At 42.0% G+C, this 25,485-nt stretch overlaps 1 protein-coding gene across 1 annotated transcript in view; it reads right to left on the bottom strand.

Annotated features, from left to right (window-relative positions):
- Positions 1-25,485, bottom strand: part of LARS2 (leucyl-tRNA synthetase 2, mitochondrial) — a 294,954-nt gene that overhangs the window by 249,489 nt on the left and 19,980 nt on the right. Inside the window, exon 3 of the mRNA XM_069730157.1 lies at positions 20,204-20,332. Within this exon, the coding sequence (XP_069586258.1) occupies positions 20,204-20,332 (129 nt within the window). The remainder of the gene's footprint in view (positions 1-20,203; positions 20,333-25,485) is intronic.

The following is a 25,485-nucleotide window of genomic DNA, read 5'->3' as shown; positions in this document are numbered from 1 at the left end:
GCAATTGGCAGCAACTGGGAAAGAGAGGTAAAAGCAAACACCCCCAAGGAAAACTTAAGAAACCCCAGTTGGTCAAATTAGAAATTTCACATGATGCACTCCAAACGCAACAACTATGAAGATATTTAACTCAATATTTTTAATCAAGTGACTGGTCATCTTTAACCCCTTTCTGCCATCAGATGGAATAGTAAATCTGATGGCAGAACCCCCGCTTTGATGCGAGCTCTGGCGGTGAGCCCGCATCAAAGCCGGGACATGTCAGCTGTTTTGAACAGCTGATTACAGTCATGGCCAAAAGTATTGACACCCTTGCAATTCTGATAATACTCAGTTTCTTCCTGAAAATGATTGCAAACACAAATTCTTTGTTATTATTATCTTCATTTAATTTGTCCTAAATGAAAAAGCACAAAAAGAATTGCCCTAAAGCCAAATTAGATATAATTCCACACCAAACATAAAAAAGGGGGTGGACAAAAGTATTGGCACTGTTCGAAAAATCATGGGATGCTTCTCTAATTTGTGTAATTAACAGCACCTGTAACTTACCTGTGGTACCTAACAGGTGTTGGCAATAACTAAATCACACTTGCAGCCAGTTGACATGGATTAAAGTTGACTCAACCTCTGTCCTGTGTCCTTGTGTGCACCACATTGAGCATGGAGAAAAGAAAGAAGACCAAAGAACTGTCTGAGGACTTGAGAAACCAAATTGTGAGGAAGCATGAGCAATCTCAAGGCTACAAGTCCATCTCCAAAGACCTGAATGTTCCTGTGTCTACCGTGCGCAGTGTCATCAAGAAGTTTAAAGCCCATGTCACTGTGGCTAACCTCCCTAGATGTGGACGGAAAAGAAAAATTGACAAGAGATTTCAAAGCAAGATTGTGCGGATGTTGGATAAAGAACCTCGACTAACATCTAAACAAGTTCAAGCTGCCCTGCAGTCCGAGGGTACAACAGTGTCAACCTGTACTATCCGTCAGCATCTGAATGAAAAGGGACTGTATGGTAGGAGACTCAGGAAAACCCCACTTCTTACCCCGAGACATAAAAAAGCCAGGCTGGATTTTGCCAAAACTTACCTGAAAAAGCCTAAAACGTTTTGGAAGAATGTTCTCTGGTCAGATGAGACAAAAGTAGAGCTTTTTGGGCAAAGGTATCAACATAGAGTTTACAGGAGAAAAAAAGAGGCATTCAAAGAAAAGAACACGGTCCCTACAGTCAAACATGGCGGAGGTTCCCAGATGTTTTGGGGTTGCTTTGCTGCCTCTGGCACTGGACTGCTTGACCGTGTGCATGGCATTATGAAGTCTGAAGACTACCAACAAATTTTGCAGCATAATGTAGGGCCCAGTGTGAGAAAGCTGGGTCTCCCTCAGAGGTCATGGGTCTTCCAGCAGAACAATTACCCAAAACACACTTCAAAAAGCACTAGAAAATGGTTTGAGAGAAAGCACCGGAGACTTCTAAGGTGGCCAGCAATGAGTCCAGACCTGAATCCCATAGAACACCTGTGGAGAGATCTAAAAATGGCAGTTTGGAGAAGGCACCCTTCAAGTATCAGGGACCTGGAGCAGTTTGCCAAAGAATGGTCTAAAATTCCTGCAGAGCATTGTAAGAAACTCATTGATGGTTACCGGAAGCGGTTGGTCGCAGTTATTTTGGCTAAAGGTTGTGCAACCAAGTATTAGGCTGAGGGTGCCAATACTTTTGTCTGGCCCATTTTTGGAGTTTTGTGTGAAATGATCAATGTTTTGCTTTTTGCTTCATTCTCTGTTGTGTTTTTTCTTCTAAGACAAAGTAAATGAAGATAATAATACCAAATAATTTGTGTTTGCAATCATTTTCAGGAAGAAACTGAGAATTATCTGACAGAATTGCAGGGGTGTCAATACTTTTGGCCATGACTGTATGTGCCTGCAATAGGTGAGGGCAGAATCGCGATCCGCCCAAGCCTATTAACTAGTTAAATGCCGCTGTCAAACTAACAGCGGCATTTAACAAGTGCTTCCAGCCATCCGGACGGAAATGCGAGCACCGCTGACCCCCGCCACGTGATCGGGGGTCAGCGGTGCATCGGCATAACAACCAGAGGTCTCTTGCAGACCTCTATGGTTACTGATGCCAGATTGCTGTGAGCGCCACCCTGTGGTCGGCACTCATAGTGTTATGATGCGGTGGTCTAGGAGCAACATGGAACGAGCTCTGAAGGAAGTGGTAACTGTACTGACCGCAGATCCTAAGCTCAACACAACACTAGAAGTAGCCGTGGAATGCTCCTAACTCTCCCTAGGCATCTCGTCACAGCCTAAGAGCTAACTACTCCTAAAGACAGAAGCAGGAAAACTATCTTGCCTCAGAGAAAATCCCCAAAGGATAGATTAGCCCCCCACAAATAATGACTGTGAGTGGAGAGGGAAAAGACATACACAGAATGAAACCAGGATGAGCACAGGAGGCCAGTCTAGCTTGATAGATAGGACAGGATGGAATACTGTGCGGTCAGTATAAAACACTACAAAAATCCACGCAGAGTTTACAAAAAAAATCTCCACACCTGACTAAAGGTGTGGAGGGTAAATCTGCTTCCCAGAGCTTCCAGCAAGACAGAATTAATTCATACTGATAACGCTGGACAAACATAGAAAGCACTGAACGGATAAGTCCACAATCTGTGAACAGAAAAGCGCAAGCAAAAACTTAGCTTTGCTGAACTGGTCAGGATAACAGGGAAATCCAAAGAGATGTGAATCCAACCAGGAACCATTTACAAGTGGCACTGACTGAAGAAAGAGCCAGGCCTAAATAGCCGAGCAGAAGAGACGATAAGTGGAGGCAGCTGATGACAGCTAACTCCAAGGAGCAGCCATACCACTTGAAACCACAAGAGGGAGCCCAAGAGCAGAACTCACAAAAGTGCCACTTACAACCACCGGAGGGAGCCCAAGAGCGGAATTCACAACATCATAGCAATGCTGTAATTCAGCTACATAGGGGCGATCTGAGCATCGCCCTTATGTAACAGAGCCGATCAGGCTATGCCAGTTTCTAGCCTCCTATGGAGACTATTGAAGCATGGCAAAAGTTAAAAAAAAAAATGTTTTTAAAAATATGAAAAAAAATTTAAAAAATAAAAGTTCAAATCACCCCCTTTTGCCTCATTCAAAATAAAACAATAAAAAAAAATCAAACCTACACATATTTGGTATCGCTGCGTTCAGAATCCCCGATCGATCAATAAAAAAAAAAAAATTAACCTGATCGCTAAACGGTTTAGCGAGAAAAAAAATTCAAAAACGCCAGAATTATGTTTTTTTGGTCGCGGTGACATATGCCCTCACCCAACCCAAGATCACAAAAGAATGGATACGCTATTTTTTTTTTTAGCTAAGTTTGCAATTTTTTTTTACCACTTAGATAAAAAATAACCTAGACATGTTTGGTGTCTATGAACTCGTAATAGAGAATCAAAAGACGTGGGCACAGCTACTTAGGTGCACGGGTAGGTTCCCAAGCCGTATACATATAGATAAATAGAACCCGGCACTCAACTTGAGTCAAACTGGTGGTATTTTATTTCGTAGTACTACGAAATAAAATACCACCAGTTTGACTCAAGTTGAGTGCCGGGTTCTATTTATCTATATGAACTCGTAATGTCCTGGAGAATCATAATGACAGTCAGTTTTAGCATTTAGTGAACCTAGCAAAACAGCCAAACAAAAAACAAGTGTGGGATTGCACTTTTTTTGCAATTTCACTGCACTTGGAATTTTTTTCCTATTTTCTAGTACACGTCATGGTAAAACCAATGGTGTTGTTCAAAAGGACAACTCGTCCTGCAAACAATAAGCCCTCACATGGCCATATTGACGGAAAAATAAAAAAGTTATGGCCATGGGAAGGATTCAAGTGTGCAAAGTTCTTTACTGTTGAAATGTCCCTGCATGGCCTTTTCTGTTTTGGTGCAGTTTCTTTAGACAATATGCAAAATTGATTTTCCCATTTACTTACTGTAAGGGGTTTATACAATATAAAACTGTGCTATTTGACTAGTTAACCATTGAGTGTCTGTATCCTAACACTGGACAGCTAACATACGAGGCTGGGGATGATACCAGGTTAGAATCTTCCGGTAGCATATGCTTGTGGGTTACTGCTCTTTACAAAGAACAGGTACAAGTCATACAACATAATGTTCACTTATAGAGTAGAAAAATACTTTTTGAAAGTGTATGTTCTTTAAGACATGGCTGTTATTTCAATTGCTCATTTTAAAGGGTTAGAGGGAATCTGTCACAAGGTTTTTGCTACCCCATCTGAGAGCAGCATGACGTAGGGGCAAAGACCCTGATTTTAGCAATGCATTACTTATTTTACTAGGTGATGTAGCTTTGATTAAAAACTGTTTTAATGGCTGCAGATCTAGCAGTTCTCTGAATGCCGAGCTCTGTATAACCCCACCCCCACCACTGATTGGCTACTTTCTGTGTATGGGCAAAAAGCTACCAATCAGTGTTGGGGATGTGGTTTCAAGGCGGCAGGCTAAGTATTCTTTTAGTTATAATCTCCTGCTGATAAAACAGTGATTTTATAAAATCTACACTAAGTAGACCAGTAAGTGACACATCGCTGGCACCAGAGTCTCTGCCCCTCCATTATGCTGCTCTCAGATTAGGTAGTAAAACCTTGATGACAAATTCTCTTTACACTGTTACCCTGCTTAAAGCACAGTTAGATGGTCATAAGAGGGCTTGCACCTGTAAAAAAAAGGCTGCAATTCCACGAATTCTGTAAGATTTTGCAGAAATTACAAATTGTATTAACTAAGGGAAGCATGTATTAAAAATGTGTAATATATCATAACTAGATGGTGGCCTGATCCTAACGCATGTATATAGCAGCCACATAGTATATACGGTAGCACAGGCCACATAGTATATAGGAGCCATGTAGTATATAACAGACAAATACTACGTGGCCTGTGCTATATACTATACATACATACATACATATTGTAGAATACCCGATGCGTTAATACAGGCCACGCAGTATATAACACAGCCCAAATAGTATATAACACAGCCCACGCAGTATATAACACAGGCGACGTAGTATATAACACAGGCCATGTAGTATATAACAGTGGCCACGTAATATATAGCACAGGCTAGGCAGTACATAACACAGCCCACATAGTATCTAACACTGGCCACGTAGTATATAGCAGCCACGCGGTATATAACGCTGCCCACGCGGTATATAACACTGCCCATGTAGTATATAGCAGTGTGGGCACATATCCGTGTTAAAAAAATATAATTAAAATAAAAAATACTTATATATACACACCCGCCGGGATCCAGCGAAGCTGTCCCTATGCGCGCGGCTGCCGCCATCTTCCGTTCCCAGGATGCATTGCAAAATTACCCAGATGACAGCGTTCTCGCGAGACCGCTAAGTCTTCTGGGTAATTTCACAAAGCATCTCTAGGAACAGAAGCTGGCGGCAGCTGTGAGCGCATCGTCGGACTACAGAAGGTGAGAATAGCAGTTTTTTTTGTTTGTTTTTTTGTTTTTTTATCTTTAACATTAGATCTTTTTACTATTGATGCTGCATAGGCAGCATTAATAGTAAAAACTTGGTCACACAGGGATAATAGCAGCGGTTACGGAGTGCGGTACCCACGGCCCGTTACCGCTGGCATTAACCCTGTGTGAGCGGTGAGTGGAGGGGAGTATGCGGGCGCCGGGCACTGTGACTGCAGGGGAGTAGGGAGGGACTAATCGGACTGAGGCCATCGCTGATTGGTCGTGGCAGCCATGACAGGCAGCTGGCGACACCAATCAGCGACGCGGGATTTCCGTGACGGAAGTTGCCGACAGACAGACGGAAGTACCCCTTAGACAATTATATATATATAGATATAATGATGCACTATTGACCCCTGAGCTGCCCAATGTTGGTGAGACTGCACCATGACTGCACCCTATACCTACAGACCTGGTTCTGTCACAGACCTAAATCTGAAATCTCACATCTCCCAGACAGTAGGCGAATAATTTTACAAACACCCGTGCTCTAGCAACAGCTGCACTAGCCAGGAGTGATAAAGGACAGAACACTCTACAGCCAAGAATAATGTCCTAACATCAAAGGGCAGAAAAAGGACTGTCAGGACTAGGTACATACTGTTCAGCTACAGGATTCACTTCCACCTGTCAGTGGATGTAACGGGGATTATCTTGGCACCCGCTATTGGCAGTGGGGTGGTGCCTACAACACACAGTCCAAGGAAGAACAAACGGTGAACCGACAGGAATGCCCAAGGGAAAACGAAGACTAAATGTGTCTCGTCTGATCAGACAGATGATTTACTGGAGCACAAATTGCTGAACAAATAATTAATGGCTACAATAGAAAGGTGACACAACAAAAAGAGCAGCTCATAAAGACATCTGACCACCACAGAAATCAGCCACAATTGGAACATGACCTGCGGAACTGGCCCATTGACCAATGGAAGACCATGGCCGAGTCTAAACAATAACATTTTGATTTATATTATGTGTACAGTCAGAATGGGTGAGGAATGATAATCACATAAAAGAGGCAGCACCAGCATGCACTGCAGGAAGAAGGCACGCCAGGACTGGAAGCTTGAAGTCCTGGATAATAGTCAGCTAGGACACCCTGGGTCATCGCATCTATGGAGATATTACTTTAACAAGTACAACCTACCGAAGCATTTTTTTCCGCCTACATACATATCTTCAAATTAATGGACTTCCCTCTTACAGTAGGCTGTGGCACTGCAGTGACCTTTCACACTGCCCTATGACACTACAAGAATTGTTTAAAACTGATTTAAGTAATATGAAGAAGAATTCAAGGTGATGATTTGGCCTTCCAAGATCCGATATATCAATCTGATCAAGCATCTGCGGGATGTGCTGGAGAAACAAGATCGATCACGTTAGAGTCATACGTCATGGCCTGCATCTTTCCCGGCTGCGGGGCCGTTATGCTGCCAGCGTCAATCTCGGACAGCGTCCTCTACAGCGAGGCAGCACTGACGGGCGAATCATTCAATGCACCAAAGTTATTCCAAGCACCCATCGGCATGCACTTGTGGTGACTGCAGAGAGCCGTGACAGCGGAAGCTCTGCTGAAGAACAGCGTGCTTGTCATGACGATTCTCCTGTGAACGCATCCCGCCAAACACAAGCCCTCATACGGTTATGTGGACAGAAAAATGAAAAAGTTATAATTCTTAGAAGAAGGGGAGGAAAAACAAAAACAAAAAAAAAATAAAATTGGCTGAAAAGGGTCTGATATATCGGAAGTCCCACGCAAATAATCCCTTTTTTCCAAATAGCATATAAGACGTTTGTTAACTTTTCAGGTGTTTCAAGTGAACTAATGGAAAGGTCACTTGGATGTTTTGGGTTGTCATTATGATTTAAAAAGAGAAAACGCAATAAATGGCTTCACCCAACCACTACCCATGAGTGGAGATAACATTTTGGTGTTATCATTCATGTTCTCTGGAAAAAGGCCAAGAAAGCAAAAATTCTGCCGGGATATGTACATTTTTTAGCACAACTGTATGTCGTTGTACACTACTGTTTGGGAACACAACAAAGTTCAGAAGGGAAGGAGCGCCACTAGGAGTAGACATTTTACAGGAATAGTTTCCTGAGGCCATATTACATTTGCAAAGCTCCAGATGTATTACAATATTTTTTTATGTTGACAGAGCGACAGGATGGCTTCTTTTTTTTAAGAAAGCTGTAGTTTTTAGTGGTAACATTTTGCAGTGTATAGAATTTTTTATGCCACCTTTTCAAAGACGTGAAATAAAAAAACTATTCTGAAAGAGCTTTATTGTTTATTATTATTATGGTGTGCAATGGTTGGAATAAATAGCATGTTCATTTTGGAGACCTTATGAGCCCTGATAGCCTGCAGCTTTCTGCTTTACCTATGCTGGTTACCAAAAATAGGGGGAACCCAATGTCATTTTTTTTTTCATTTATTTATTTGCTTAATATATGTACACTAAACTACACATCTTTAACACCTAAAAATCTGTCATTTTTATTCTGGTTCATGTCACAAGGATGGTATACATGGACGGCTTAAAACCCCAACACGTATAGCAAAAATGGACCATCTGAAGAGTACTTTTTTATGCGGACGTGTAAAAGGGGGCGTAATCCAATATTTCAAGAAAGATATCTGATTAAAAGTCAGGTTTTTGAAACAACATGGTTTTGGGTAAGGTAATAGGTTTTGTTTTATGTTTGTTTTTTTACACCATCCAAAAATATCAGAAATCAGCTGTACTAAAGCGACTTTGGTTATCCCCTTTCAATACTACAAAAATAGTTAATTTACGCCCACACACTTATTATCTGCATATTTGCATTCAGTAAAAACATTTAGTAAGAACAGTCATTTTCTTTTTAGATCTAAACCCCACTGGTTTCCATAGAACAGCTAGGTAAATGTGTAGGAAATGTAGTAATGCTATAGAATTGCAACACTGGAAACGGAGTTTATTTTCAGAGCAAAATGATGAGTAATGACAAACCCTGTGGTTCTATATTTTTAGTAATGGTCAGGTTCAGAATGTTCTTTTTAACAATGGGAAACAGAAGAAATTCAATTTTAACCCTCTTTTGCAATACAAGTGTTTTTTAAAAAGCAATGAAATTGATCAGGCCACATTAACCCCTTTACCCCCAAGGGTGGTTTGCACGTTAATGACCGGGCCAATTTTTACAATTCTGACCACTGTCCCTTTATGAGGTTATAACTCTGGAACGCTTCAATGGATTCTGATGATTCTGACACTGTTTTCTCGTGACATATTGTATTTCATGATAGTGGTAAAATTTCTTTGATATTACCTGTGTTTATTGGTGAAAAAAAAAACATTTTTTTGCCCTTAAATCACAGAGATATGTCACACAAAATACTTAATAAGGAACATTTTCCACATGTCTACTTTACACCATCACAATTTTGGAACCAAAATTTTTTTTTTGTTAGGGAGTTATAAGGGTTAAAAGTTGACCAGCAATTTCTCATTTTTACAACACCATTTTTTTTAGGGACCACATCACATTTGAAGTAACTTTGAGGGGTCTATATGATACAAAATACCCAAGTGTGACACCATTCTAAAAACTGCACCCCTCAAGGTGCTCAAAACCACATTCAAGAAGTTTATTAACCCTTTAGGTGTTTCATAGGATTTTTTGGAATGTTTAACAAAAAATGAACATTTAACTTTTCTTCACAAAAAATTTACTTCAGCTCCAAATTGTTAACAGGAGAATTGGTAACAAGAGAATTGGACCCCAAAAGTTGTTGTGCAATTTGTCCTGAGTACTCTGATACCTCTTATGTGGGGGTAAACCACTGTTTGGGCGCATGGCAGAGTTCGGAAAGGAAGGAGCGCCGTTTGACTTTTCAATGCAAAATTGACTAGAATTGAGATAGGACGTCATGTCGCAATTGGAGAGCCCCTGATGTGCCTAAACAGTGGAAACCCCCCCAATTATAACTGAAACCCTAAGGCAAACAAACCCCTAACCCTAATCCCAACCCTAACCACGCCCAACCCTAATCCCATCCATAACCACACCCCTAACTCCAACACACCCCTAACCCTAATGCCAACCATAACCCTAACCACACCCCTAACCCTGACACACCCCTAACTCTAATCCCAACCGTAAATGTAATCCAAACCCTATCCGTAATTTTAGCCCCATCCCTAACTTTAGCCCCAACCATAACCCTAACTTTAGCCCCAACCATAACCCTAACGTTAGCCCCAACCCTAACGGGAAAATGGAAATAAATACATTTTTTTAAATTTTATTATTTTTCCCTAACTAAGGGGGTGATGAAGGGGGGTTTGATTTACTTTTATAGCGGTTTTTTTAGCGGATTTTTATGATTGGCAGCTGTCACACACTAAAAGATGCTTTTTATTGCAAAAAAATTGTTTTTTGCGTCTCCACATTTTGAGAGCTATAATTTTTCCATATTTTGGTCCACAGAGTCATGTGAGGTCTTGTTTTTTGCGGGACGAGTTGACGTTTTTATTGGTACCATTTTCGGGCACGTGACATTTTTTGATCACTTTTTATTCCGATTTTTGTGAGGCAGAATGACCAAAAACCAGCTATTCATGAATTTCTTTTGTGGGGAGGGCGTTTATACCGTTCCACGTTTGCTAAAATTGATAAAGCAGTTTTATTTTTCGGGTCAGTAAGATTACAGCGATACCTCATTTATATCATTTTTTTATGTCGCTTTTATACGATAAAAATTATTTTATATAAAAAATAATTATTTTTGCATTGCTTTATTCTGTGGACTATAACTTTCTTATTTTTTCGCTAATGATGCTGTGTGGCGGCTCGTTTTTTGCGGGACAAAATGAAGTTTTCAGCGGTACTATGGTTATTTATATCCGTCTTTTTGATCGCGTGTTATTCCACTTTTTGTAAGGCGGTATGATAAAGCATTGTTTTTTGCGTTTTTTTTTTTTTACGGTGTTCATTGAAGGGGTTAACTAATGGGACAGTTTTATAAGTCGGGTCGTTACAGACGCGGCGATACTAAATATGTGTACTTTTATTGTTTTTTTTTATTTAGATAAAGAAATGTATTTATTGTAACAATATTTTTTTTACATGTGTAAATATATTTTTTTTTACTTGTTTACATTGCCCCAGGGGGGGGACATGACTATATAGTGTCAGATCGCTGATCTGACACTTTGCAGTGCACTGTGTCAGATCAGCGATCTGACAGGCACTGCAGGGTGGCTTGACGGCACCTGCTTTGAGCAGGCGATTGCAAGCCACCTCCCTGCAGGACCCGGAAGGCCCTCCACGGCCATTTTGAATCCGGGGCCTGCAGGGAGGAGGAGGTAGGAGACCCTCAGAGCAAAGCGATCACATCGCGTTGCTCCGAGGGTCTCAGGGAAGCACGTAGGGAGCCCCCTCCCTGCGTGATGCTTCCCTATGCCACCGGAACGCTGCGATCATGTTTGACCGCAGTGTTCCAGGGGTTAATGTGCCAGGAGCGGTTACATAGTGCCGGATGTCAGCTGTGATAGTCAGCTGACACCAGGCCCCAATCGGCCGCGCTCCCCCCCGTGAGCACGGCTGATCGGTGATGACATACTATCCAGTCGGTGGTCACACGGGCCCATACCACCTCGACGGGATAGTACGTCATATGTCAGAAAGGGGTTATAGAGCATGTGCCTACTATGGACCTGACTCAGACTTCTTAGATATATATTTTTTTTACTTAAATACATTTATTTTGGAGGGTGCCACTGATTGTGAGATTGATTTTTCATGACATATTCATAATAGTGGTAAAATTTGTTCAATAAGACTTGATTTAATTTCCAAAAATATTGGAAATTTTCAAACTTTTAGTTTGTATGCCCTGAAACTAGAGAGTGATGTCACACAAAAGAGTTAATAAATATAATTTCCCACATGTCTGCTTTGCATCAACACAATTTTTGAAACCTATTTCTTTTTGTTAGGAGGGGTAAAAGTGTATCAGCAATTTCTCATTTTTCCAACATTTAGAAAACCAATTTTTTTCAGAGACCACATCACATTTTAAGTGCCTTTGAGAAGCCTATATGACAGAAAATACACAAAACGGATACTAGTCTAAAACCTACACCCCTCAAGGTGCTCAAAACTACATTCAAAAAGTTTATTAACGCTTCGGATGCTTCAGAAGAACTAAACCAATGTGGAAGGAAAAAAGAAAGTTTTACTTTGTCCTTCAAAAATGTTACTTCAGCACCAAATTTAGCATTTTCACAAGGGTAACAGAAGAAAATGGACCCCAAAATTTGTTGTGCACAGTACACCACTACCCCATATGTGGTGGAAAACTACTGTTTAGAAGCATAGCAGGGCTCGAAAGGGAAGGAGCACCATTTGATTTTTAGAATGCAAAATTGGCTGGAATCGATAGTGGATGCCATGTCGCGTTTGGAGAGCCCCTGATATGTCCAAACAGTGGAGACCCCCACAAGTGACCCCATTTTGGTAACTATACCCCTCAAGGAATTTAACTAGATGAGCACCTACAACACAGAATTTTATAAATGTTGAGCCGTGGAAATTAAAAGACATATTTTTACCCCGATTTTTTTATTTTCACAAGGGTAGCAAGTAAAAATGGACCATACAATTTGCTGTGCAATTTCTTCTGAGTACACACGCATGGCAGGGCTCGGAAGGGAAGGAGCACTATTTTGGCTAGAATAGGTTATTGAAACCATGCCACATTTGAAGAGCCCCTGATATACCAAAACAGAAGAAAACCCCACAAGTGACCCCATTTTGGAAACTACACCTCTCAAGGAATTCATGTAGGGGACTTCTGAGTATTTTTTAACCCTCCTACGATTCAAAGACTTGTAGAACATTGGGCTGAGTTTGATAAGTTTGTAGTTTTCAGAAGGAGTAATAGAAGAAAATTAAAAGTACAATTTGTTATTCAATTTCTCCTGAATACACAAATACCCCATAAGTGGTCAAAATCTACTTTTTTTTTGTTTCAATAAGATTTATTTTCCGGACAAGGAGTAAACACATTAAAAAACAAATTTCCCGTACAGGAGGGTAATATACACTTTAAGTCATGGGAAATAAACAAAAGCCGATCAACGACTAGATTACGCGAGATAACTTTCATAAGCAACCAGACATAGACAGAGAGGGAGAGTACATAGGGGGGGGAGGGGGGGGGGGCAATAGAATATCTCATACTAGATACAAGAGTGATTGCAGACAGTTTATATAGTCTTCACAAGGACAATATTAGGGTCTGTCCCAGATTTACATTAGCGTCCAGTTCCATCCAGGGTTGCCAAGTCTGATAGAAAATGTCCCATGTGTCATTCCTTGTAGCTTGGATTCTTTCGTAGAGCAAAATAGTATTCATCTTGTCCATCACAAGCGGCATTGATAAAGAAGTAGTTTTCCACCTTGATGCAATATGTAACTTTGTGGCCATACAAAGTTGGCTGACTAGGTTGTGGAGATTTTTAGACAAGCCAGGTAACTTAGCACCCAAGAGAAACACAGCCGGATCAAGAGGGACCGCTTTACCATACATTTTTACCACTGTGGATTGTACTTTCCGCCAAAGGGCAGATACTATCGGGCATTCCCACCAGATATGCTTTAGGTCACCCTGAGCCCCGCATCCTCTGAAGCATCGGTCTGAAACATTTGGGTAGATGGTGTGTAATTTACTCGGGACCTGGTATGTCCTGTGTAAAAGTTTAATGGACGTCTCAACCATCGAGGACTGGTAGCTACCCTTAGAAAGTGTAGTACAGTTTTTCCTCCAGTCCTCCAGGGATATTGATATATTTAGATCCGCCTCCCACTGTTCCATAAATTTAAGTTTTTTGTCACCCTGGGTGTTATTTAGGGATGTGTAGATAAGGGAGATAGCTCCCCCTCCCAGGGGGTCATTTAGACTTTTCTGTTCGTAATTTGTAGGGCGTGGAGGGGTTTTGTATTGTAGAATCTGTTTGGCAAAGTGGAAGATTTGGTATATGCGTAATGTTTCCTCTACCGGAGGTTTAAGTTTTTGAATGAAATCCTGTTGGGGGAGAAGAGTATAGAAGGGTGTGCAAAGGTGTCTCAGGTTAGTTATGCCATTAAGGATCCACCAGGAGAAGGGACGGGGGTCCAATCCTGGAATAAAATCAGGGTTGTGAAAGAAGTTGGTCAATAGGGAGGATCTAGATTGTAGATCATACTTAAATCTCTCCTTCCGCCACATGATCAGAGAGTGAAAAGAGAAAGGGGCCGTTATGTGGATTCCCTTTGGGAGCTTTTGCATAGACCAGAGTAGGCCTGGTAGAGAGTAGGGGGACAGGAATGATGACTCCAGGCCAATCCATCTGGGCTGATTGTCTCTGTTAGCGCAAACACTAATTAGTTGGGCTAGTTGGGCCGACTTATAGTATAAATTAAAATTAGGAAAGGACAAGCCTCCCAATCTTCTGTGTATGAATAGGGTTTTGAGTCGTATCCGGGGTCTCTTTCCTTGCCATAGGAACCTCGAGATCAGTGTATGGATTTCACGTAGTGTCCTGGGTGGTAGTGGGATAGGCAGAGATCGGAAGAGGTAGAGAAATTTTGGTAAGGTGACCATCTTAATGGCGTGCAATCTACCGAGCCAGGACAGTTGCATTGAGGACCACCTGGCTAGATCCGATTGTAGGCTCTTTAGTAGTGGTAGGTAATTCCATTTAAATAAGGTCGACCTATGGGAGGTCAGGTTGACTCCAAGATAAGTCAGATAAAGTTCTTTTTTAGTGAATTTGAATTGAGAGACTATGTTGGTTTGGGCGTCTTTTGGAGTGTTGATGAATAGGGCCTCGGACTTATCAACATTAATCTTAAGGCCTGATATGAGTTCGAATTCACACAGGACGGTGAGTAGATTTGGGAGTGAGATAATTGGATTGACAATGGTCAGGAGTAGATCATCTGCAAAGAGGCTAGTCTTGTATTGGTCACCCAGATCTCAGGGCCCATGGATGTTAGGGTTGATTCGAATGGCTTCTGCTAGGGGCTCCATAGCCAGGGCAAACAGTGCTGGCGACAACGGGCAGCCTTGTCTTGTGCCCCGTTGAATTTTGATGGGGGTAGGTTGATTAGAGGGAAGTTTTAAATAGGCCGTGGGACTATCATATAATAGTTTAAGGCTTGTTATAAATCTTGCCGGGATGCCAAATTTTGTTAGGACTTCAAATAGATAGGTCCATGAGACCGAATCGAAAGCTTTTTCTATATCAAGGGCCAACATCAATAAAGGTCGTTTGAGGTGATTTGCTGAGTGTATGAGGTTTAGGTTCTTTCTAATATTATCTGGACCCTGTCTCTTAGGTATGAACCCCACCTGATCTCGATGGACTAATGAGGGCAGGACTGAATTGAGTCTGGTTGTCAGAATAGATGTGAATATTTTGAGGTCTATATTCAATAAAGAAATGGGCCTATAGTTTTTGGGGTAGAGATGATCTTTTTTAGGTTTAGGGATTATTGTTACGTGTGCAGTATAAAATTCGGGTGGCATTTGGTTTCCGTTAAGGAGGGTATTGCAAAACTGTTGAATGTGGGGTGTAAGTATGTCCCCAAATTTTTTATAGTAAAGTGCCGTGAGGCCATCAGGGCCAGGGGCTTTGCCTTTTTTGAGGTTCTTGATTGTTAACGTTATCTCCTCTGTGGTAATGGGCGTTTGGAGGTGATCAGCTGCGGAGGCAGACATCTTAGGGAGATTCAAACTTTTTTTTTTTTTCTTTTTTTTTTTTTTTTTTTCTTTTTTGCAAAGCAGATTCAAACTTTGCAAGAAAGATTGAAGGCATTGCGGAGAGGGGGGTTGGGGAGTGGTGTAGAGAGTTTGATAATATTTGTGGAATGTCTTGTAGATAACCTCTGGATTGGCTGTAGTCTGACCTGTTGGGCCTCTAATGGAGGGGATACTGTTTAAAAGCTCTTTATGTCTAAGTTTACGAGCAAGCATAGAACTAGGTTTGTTGGCGTGCTTGTAGAAAGATGACTTGGTCCATGTCAGTGCTTTTTCAGTTTTGTTTGTGAGGAGTGTATCTAATTTTAATTTAGTGTCATGGATCTGTTTGATTAGATAGAGTGACGTAGCTGATTGATTTGCTTGTTCTAACCTGGCCAGTTTATCTTCTAGTTGTAGCTGTTGCTCCGATCTTTGTTTCTTTTTATTGGAGGCAATTTTAATCAGTGTTCCAGTTATGAATTTTTTATGTGCCATCCACACTGAACCGGGTGAAACATCACTTGTAGAATTGGCTTCAAAGTATACGTTTAGGTCCTTTTTGACTTCAATTAGGATGGAGGGGTCTGTAAGTAAGGATTCGTTTAGTCTCCATTTGAATAATCTGGAGGAGACGGTATTAAATTTGAACATTGATAAGACTACATCATGATCTGACCAAGCAGATGGGATGTGTCGGGAATAGAGGACTGATGGGAGTGTTGAGGCGGAGGTTAAATGGAGGTCTATTCTTGAGTAGGATTTTTGTGCTGGGGAGTAATATGTGTACCCTCTAATGGTCCCATTCATCTCCCTCCACACGTCCGCTATATGTCTTTCCCTCATCAGCTGGAGTATTTTCTTCCTGTCGGTTTTTGTTATGTCCGTCCTTTTCAAAGAGCTGCTGTCAATTAATGGATTCATAGTGAGGTTAAAGTCTCCACACCACACAAGGTGGTGGTATGTAAGTGAGATCAGCTTAGATAGGATTAGTTGGAAGGTGTGAGTCTGAGCAGTTGCGGGGGAATAACTATTAACGATACAGATGTCAAGGCCCTGTGAAGTACCAAGTAGAATGATGAATCTACCCTCGGGATCCAGATATGTGCTGGTGTGGCGGAACGGGAAATTATTTTTAATAAGGATGGCTACACCTCTTCTCTTACGGTCCCAAGATGACAGGTAGTGTTGTGAATAGTGAGAGTTAAAATATTTAGGGTATGAAGAAGTGGTGAAGTGGGTCTCTTGTAGACAGATTATGTCAGGCTTATGTTTCTGGTAGTCAAGGAAGGCCTTTCTGCGCTTTGATGGTGAATTGAATCCCCGGACATTATGGGAGAGAACTCTACACATCATTAAGTATGATACTGTAGCTAGTATTTGTGAGGCTAAGTGTTGTGATCAAAGCTAGGTTCACCCTTTTACTGCATTTGGTTAATTTGAGGATAAAATATCCATTGTTGTATGGAGACAGTAGGTAAGAGACAAACGAGAGGAAGACAGCGACAAACAAATCCAATAACAATCTGAAAAGGACTATAAGTCCAACAAGTATGGCGGTCTGGGTTCCCATATTAGGCAGTAAACCAGGGGTCGCCAGTTTTGGGCAGCATGCCAAAATCCCAGAAGCTCCAACCCTTGCTATATTAAGAAAAGTAATAATAATAATAATAAAAACAAAAAAAAAAAAAACAAAAAAAAAAAGGGGGGGAGGGGGGGAGGAGTGGTTGGGTAGGGTATAGGGAGAAGGGGATAAGAGGTGAGGGAGTGGTTGGGGTGGGGAAGGGTAGGAAGGGGTAAGCGGGGGTCAAATCGGTTTAGTAAACCTAAAAGAAGATAGGTCAGGCACAACATGGCTAGTTACTCAACCGAGTTCAGAGAATTTTTCACATGGGAAGAAGTTCAACTAAGATGGAGATTTCCATTTTCGGTATAGATGGTCTTAGAAGATTCGGCTCACTTTCTTACACTTAACAGTTAAACCACATCAGGTGATCCGTGAATTTTGACTCCTTGTTCTGGGAGAGTCTTTCCAATCCTTTGCTGGTCTGGGTTTTCGCTGGGGGAGCGAGGGGGTGTCCATGCTGATCGGTATTCCTGCTTTAATCAAGGCTTGTTTTCCCTCCTCCAGAGACCTACAGGTAAATGATTGGGAGTTGGCTGTGAAGTTCAGGGCGAAAGGGAATCCCCAGCGGTATTTAACTTGGGCCTTCTGTAGGGATGTCGTGATGGGTTTGAGGGATCTCCTCCTGGCTAGTGTGGCCGTGGCTATGTCCGCATATATATGCACGGTATTTGGCAGGTTAGGCAAGGAGGAGCTGTCCCTGGCCGCTATTAGGATTAAATCTCTCGTTTCTTCATAATGAAGTTTCAGGATAACGTCTCTAGGCATGTCAGTAGAACGAGACTTACCCAGGGCCCTGTGGATCCTAGTGATATGGAGGAGGGATGGATCTGTATCAGGTAGGAGAGCTGTGAAAAGTGCGGTCGCTGTTTCTTTAAGGGCCACAATGTGCTCTGGGAGGCCTCTTATTCTCAAATTGCTCCTGCGAGACCTATTTTCGTAGTCCTCACAGCGAAGTTCCAGCTCATTAATGCGATCTATGTGATTTTTGATTGTCTCGTGATCCTCCTCCAAGGCATCTGTTATTATCTCCATTTTTTCTTCTAAGTTGTTTGTACGCTGCATGATGTCTTGCAATTGGGACGCAATGCCCTGCATGGCCGCAGAGAGCTCTGCTCTAAAGGTCTCCTGCAGCGATTTTGTGAGTGCGGCTGTGGAGATCACAGTCTCCATGTTTGTGGCAGATCCCCCTTGATCTGTATCTCCCTCTGCCTGAGTCGCTGTGGCTGGGGACAGAGCTGCTGCGGCGGCCATTTTGGGGATGTTACCGCTCTGGAGAAGGTCCGTGATGGAGCGGCCTGCGGGCTGAGGTGCGTTCCCCTTCTTCGGCATTACCGGCGGAGCCGTTCCAGGAGGTGTAGGCAACTCGGATCCGGTGAGTCAGTTGTGCTCTGACGGCTAGGTAGGGCTGTGTGGGATCAGACTAGGAGCGGAGCTCAGCGCGACATGTCCGTCGCCTCCAAGGTCCGCGCATGCGCCCCGTCAAAATCTACTTTTGAGTCAAAGTGCAAATCTAAGAAGGGAAGGAGCACCATATTATAGTACAGATTTTACCGTTGTTTGCGGGTGCCATGACACAGTGGTAGAGCCCCTAAGGTGCCAGCACAGCAGGACCCCCCCATAAGTGACCCCATTTTACAAACTACACCTCCCAATTAATTCATCTAGGGGTGCAGTGATCATATTGACACCACAGGTGTGTCACAGAATTTTATATAATTTGGAGGTGAAGAAAAAGTAAAAACATTTTGGCTAAAAAAAAAATTGTTTTAGCAGAAGATTTTACATTTCCACGAGAGAAAATGGGTAATAATGGCACCAAAATCTGTCACAGAATTTCTGGTTAACATGGCAATACCTCATATGTGTATCTACAGTATTGATTAGCTCCTCGACGAGACTCGGGAGGGACGGATTTTGACTCTGAGAACAAAATATGTTAGAATAGTTTGCAGACGCCATATACAGAACCTCTAAAAGCCAGAAGAGCACAATCCTCCCTAAAGTGACCCCATTTTGGAAATTACACACCTCTGGGAATTTATCTAAAGCAGTAGTGATGATTTTGACTCCATGGGTGTTTTCCAGAAACAAGCAGCAGTGGATGTTGCTGAGTGAAAATTGAAAATCTTCCATTTTAGTGCCCAGTACATTGTAGGGCCCATACATTGTGCCCAGCTCGTGTGTCACGGGTTTTCCGTGACAGAGAGAAGCCAGAATACCGCAGCGGCTGATTTTTCCTACTCCTGCACTGATTAGAAGCACTTCACCAACATATTAAACGGTGTAAATTTCTTTTAGGATTGCAGGGGTTAATCTGTTCAGTTGAGTGCTCCTGGAAGTTTTCCTGCATTACGGCTGTCAGCTGTGCATTGTTAGCCACTCCCATCTCCTATATAAACTGGGTCCTGGTTAGCACTCAGTGTCAGAGTTAGCTTAAGCTGCATGGCTGGAGGTTGTTGGTGGTTGTTGTTGGAGAAGGCGTTTGGTGGATTTACTCAGTGGACTTAAGTCTACCTTAAAAACTTTGAAACAATTACGTTACATTTTTTTCAGGCCATTCTGATTATGTCCTCACCATATTTAAGTAGTTGTTTTTTACATTTGACTATTTTTGCACATTGTGTTCATTGATGCTCATCGGGCAGATTTTTTAAAAAAGTACTTCATCTTTTAATGCTGATTTTGTGCCTTTATTTTGGTAAATGGCATTCTGGAAAGGCATCCTGTGCAGATAAATAAAGGAGTCTCATTGCCAATCAATGACTGATGCATCTTCACACAATTACTACACTAGAAAAAAAAGACAGGTAATTGCATGGGTACGAGTAAGGTATTTCCAAAAATCCACAGCCAGTGAACTCTGGGGGCCATTGTTTGACTTTAGGCCATCAAATCAAACCATCAGTTTCAGTGACAATGATGCCATGAGTGAATGAACAGAAACAAAGGTAACTTCTCCATTTGTTCTGTAGGTAGTCAGATCATTACTGTGGCCACTTCTCGAGTCTCCGTGCCATCATTTGGATGTTCAGGCATGTACAACTGCGCTACCATGTTGAGATGTTGGATAGCAACTCTGAATCATTATATAAAATTGTATATCGACAAAAACCAAGCTCCAAAAATGGTGTAGCTATGACATCAAGAATAGATTTCTAAATACACATGAACTTAGACATTTTACGGATTTCCTAAGTTACCTGCATGCCTCGCATCTTCTGAAAGCGGGCTACGGTATCGCTCAGTGTGTACACCCGCACGTGGCCCATGTGTAGTTTCCCGGATGGGTATGGGAACATTGATAAGACATAGTACTTCGGTTTTGAATTCTGTACAATAAAAAAAATAGAATAATTTCTTTGTATAAAAGCGCACAAGGGGTTTTACAATCCACCATTATACTGTACACCGCTTTACTGTTTCATTCACATTTGTGCAGAATAAGGGTATGTGCACACGCTGCGGATTTTGCGGCTCCACAGCGGTTTCCCATGCGTTTACAGTATAATGTAAACCTATGGGAAACGAAATCTGCAGTGCACATGCTGCGGAAAAAAACGTGCGGAAACGCAGCGGTTTACATTCCGCAGCATGTCAATTCTTTGTGCGGATTCCACAGCGGGTTTACACCTGCTCCAATAGAAAACTGCAGGTGTAAACCCGCAGCGGAATCCGCAATAGAAACCGCGATAAATCCGCAGGAAAAACCACAGTGGTTTTGCACTGCGGATTTATCAAATCCGCTGCGGAAAAATCCGCAGCACTTACAGATACGTGCGCACATACCCTAAAACATCTATTTCCCAGGCCTATTTGTAATCATGCAAAACGAAAAAGTACTGGATTTCAACAAAAGAAACTAATGATGAACATGGCAGCGTTCTTTTCATCCCTAGGCATGCAAATGCATTTTCTAATTTTATTTTCTGCTGATCATTATGTAAGTATAGAGACAGGATTACAAAAAAATATATATACTGTAATTGAATTGCTGGAACCTCTTCCAAAATTGGCATCATGAGGAAAGGGGTAGCATTTTGTAGGTACCCATTAATGGTAATTAAAGGGGAAACATTCTGTAGGTACCTCTTCGTGGCAATTAAAGAAGTAGCATTTTGTAGCAGGATCTGCCATACTTGGATTGTGTGTGTGAGTCAAATCAATAAGACCTGCATCCATGGCTATGATGTGCGTTGGTGTCATTTGCAAGGTGGTCAGAATTCTCCTTAATTTGTATGGGAATTCTGACAGCACAAGCAGATGCAGATAAATGCAGACCTTATAGTTGGGGCCCACATCTATTATGTATTACTGACATATACTGTGGAAATGAATAAGATAAGCAATAACACTGTAAAAAATAATAAAGCAGCAAAAAATAAATATATAATATATAAAAGAAATAATTTAGCCAAAAATAGCCTAAACTTGCAGAAGGGACACATATATGCGGTTCGTTATAATTGGCCATATGTAAATGGAAAGAAAGATAATGATAAAAGAAAGAGAAAGATCTGAGAATATCTATTTATTTCCTCTAGGCCAGTTTGTCTGAAATTCACGATCCGAGAACGGACTGTGATGTGCCTATCGGCCAAAGGGACCCTCGATTTGAACTTGACGGCCTCATGAAGATGTGTGAGAAAGGAGGACGGGGCTGGTCCGGACATTGAGGTCTGTACTTGGACTGAATGTTGGATGGATGAAACCAGCCTTCGTGTAATAATGTCAGTTCTAATGATGAGCGAGTGTACTCGTTGCCCGGGTTTTTCCGAGCACGCTCGGGTGGTCTCCGAGTATTTATGACTGTTCGGAGATTTAGTTTTCATAGCGGCAGCTGAATGATTTACAGCTAGTAGCCAGGCTGAGTACATGTGGGGGTTGCCTAGCTGCTAGGGAATCCCCACATGTATTCAAGCTGTCTAGTAGCTGTAAATCATTCCGCTTCCGGGATGAAAACTAAATCTCCGAGCAGTCATTAATACTCGGAGGTCACCCGAGCGTGCTCAGGAAAACCCGAGCAACGAGTACACTCGCTCATCACTAGTCAGTTTTTAAGAGCAGAGCTATTTGTAAAAGTGCTGCAGCAGAGAATGGAAGTGCCAGCTCACCAACTAGTGTGTGACATCACCACTTGCTGGAACTCCACACTACACATACTGACAAGTTTTTGTGAGCAGAATAGGCCGGTTGATTGAGTTCCAGATACAACACACCCGTCAGTGTTCTGGTAAGCCTCCATACATAACAACTGAAGAGTAGGCATGAATGTCTGACATTTGTTTGGTTCTCCAAAACTTTGAGGACTCCACAAAGATGGTGAGTGGCGATGACGCCATAGACAGAGCAACTATCCCACTTGTGTGCTTATTGAAACAGTTGCTGCTCACAATTAAATATGAAGCTTTTTGTGCGGAGCAGGTGGGGATGGAGGAAGACATAACACAGAGAGATAGTATCCAACCCAGCCTCATCTTACCTGCTCAGTACAGATTGGGTAACGATGAGCAGGTGGATACTGAGGAGAAGGAAGAGGAGGAACAGGAGCTGGTAGATAGAGCAACAGAGGCTAGTAGCCACACAACCTTCATCACGTCTCTCCTACGTGGATGAGCTGCGTATGGGAATGATGAGGAAAAGAGGGTGGAGAAGGAGATGGAGAGCTGTCATCATGGCGGAGACAGGGAAGTGTTCGCTGTATCGAGCTTGGGCATATGGCCGATTTTATGTACCGCTGCCTTTCCAGTGACCCTTGTGTTACATTCATTTTGGCCAAAAAGAGGACTGGTTGTTCACCCTGCTAGAAAAATATATTGAAAAAATTTCCAGCAGCCAACGCTAGCGGCAGGGGGCAAGCTTCCTTGCCCAACCAAGGAGGAGAGGTCAGGGAGACACACAGCAGAGGCAAGGGTACAATGAAGGCGTGGGCCAATTTCATGACACCTGTACAGCACCCAGTGATTAATGTCCGGGTATTTTTGACTAGGAGGTAAAAGTTTTTAATGATGGTCAAGCAATACCTGGCCAACCAAACCAGCATACTCCCTAATTACGCTGCGACTTTCAACTACTAGGTCTCAAAGCTGGACACATGGCATGAGCTGTCCCTTTATTCCTAGGTGTTGTGCTGTCCTGCTGCTAAAATATTGCCTTAGCGAGTTTTTACTGCTGCGGGGGAGGGTCAAAACAGATAGGCGCTTTTGCCTGTCAACAGAGAATGCAGACAGGCTCACTCTCATAAAAATGAACAAAGCCTGGATTATCCCCACTTTTCAACACCACCAGATGACAGCAGCACATAAAGTGTTTGTGATATTCAATATTTTAATGAGGCACGCCAGTTGTTGCCTTTAAGGAGTCCATGGATGACCATAATCATATTTTCTGTCTGGCTTTGCACTTTGTGCAAAGTCTTTATGACTGTATAAGTACATCAACTACACTTTCAAAATATTTTCGTTCAAAATGTTGTTATGAAGTCAATAACTCATACATATAGTTTAATGCGGTTAATGTTGCATTACTGTGGTATGTAAAACGTATAAAAAAGGTAGAAAAATTATTCAGGATTAGATTACTCATCCATGCAGTATTACATGCTTTCTGTCCCATTTTGATGGTGTATAACAATAGAAAAAAGCATGAGAAAATGCTTGTTTCTTCGCATTTCTTACCCATACACTATTCTGTGTTCTGGTGTACATTTTTTGATATACAAGACTTAAAAAAAACTTTATAAATTTTGCTGGGTTACATTTCTCAGCCACACAGAATTAAGTGTTCTTGGGAACATTTCGTTGGTGTATAACCCTGCAAAACCTTTTTCAAAATGTTCATTATTATATTGCTCACCATAGACTATTCCTTGGTCTTGAGTACATTTCCTTGGTATATAACCCTCAAATAAAACTTATTATTATTTTTTATATAGCACCATTAATTCCATGGTGCTGTACATGAGAAGGGGTTACATCAAAATACAAATATCAATTACAGTAAACAAAACTAACAATAACAGACTGATACAGAGGGAAGAGGACTCTGCCCTTGCGGGCTTACATTCTAATTATCGGGAAGGAGACAGTAGGTTGAGGGTTGCTGTAGCTCCGATGGTGTTGAGGTGGCCGTGTGGTCATTACAGGTTGTAAGCTTCTTTGAAGAGGTGGGTTTTCAGGTTTCTTTTGAAGGATCCAAATGTGGTGGATAACCGAACGTGTTGGGGCACAGAATTCCAGTGGATGGGGGATATTCGGGAGAAGTCTTGGAGGCGATTGGGTGAGGAGCGAATTAGCGTGGAGGAGAGAAGGAGGTCTTGGGAGGACCGGAGATTATGTGAGGGAAGATATTGAGAAATTAGTTTGGAAGTATATGGATGAGAAAGGTTATGGATGGCTTTGTAGGTCAGTGTTAGTAGTTTAAACTGGATACACTGAGAAATTGGGAGCCAGTGAAGGGATTTGAAAAGAGGGGAAGCAGGAGTGTAGCGAGGAGAGAGATTAATTAGTCGGGCAGCAGAGTTAAGGACGGACTGAAGGTGTGCGAGAGTGTTAGAAGGTAGGCCACAGAGAAGGATGTTGCAGTAGTCGAGGCAGGAGATGATTAGGGCATGCACAAGCATTTTGGTACAGTGAGGGTTGAGGAAAGGATGGATTCTGGAAATATTTTTGAGCTGGAGGCGACAGGAGGTGGCGAGAGCTTGGATGTGCGGTTTGAAGGACAGGGCAGAATCCAAGGTTACTCCGAGGCAGCGGATTTTGGGGACAGGGGAAAGTGTGATTTCATTTATTTTGATAGATAGATCAGGTATGGAAGATATGCGAGATGGAGGAAAGATAATTAGTTCAGATTTTTCCACAATGAACTTGAGGAAGCAAGAGGAAAAGAAGGATATAGCTGATAGACACTCTGGGATTCTGGAGAGCAGAGAGGTGACATCTGGGCCAGAGAGGTAGATCTGAGTGTCATCAGCATATAGATGGTACTGGAAGCCATACGTCCTTATGAGTTGTCCCAGGCGGATTGTATAGATTGAGAAGAGTAAGGGCCCAAGGACAGAGCCTTGAGGGACACCAACACAGAGGGGGCGAGATGAAGAGGTAGTATGGGAGTAGGAAACGCTAAATGTGCGGTTGGTAAGGTATGAGGAGATCCAAGATAGGGCGAGGTCTTTGACCCCAAAGGAAGAGAGGATCTGTAGTAGGAGGCAGTGGTCAACTGTGTCGAAGGCAGAGGACAGGTCTAGAAGGAGGAGTATACAGGTCCTTCTCAAAAAATTAGCATATAGTGTTAAATTTCATTATTTACCATAATGTAATGATTACAATTAAACTTTCATATATTATAGATTCATTATCCACCAACTGAAATTTGTCAGGTCTTTTATTGTTTTAATACTGATGATTTTGGCATACAACTCCTGATAACCCAAAAAACCTGTCTCAATAAATTAGCATATTTCACCCATCCAATCAAATAAAAGTGT

Source organism: Ranitomeya imitator, chromosome 6 (assembly GCF_032444005.1).
Source record: "Ranitomeya imitator isolate aRanImi1 chromosome 6, aRanImi1.pri, whole genome shotgun sequence".
NCBI classification, from domain to species: Eukaryota; Metazoa; Chordata; class Amphibia; order Anura; family Dendrobatidae; genus Ranitomeya; species Ranitomeya imitator.
The sequence above is the reverse complement of the archived record's forward strand: the minus strand, read 5'-3'. Positions and strand labels throughout refer to the sequence as shown.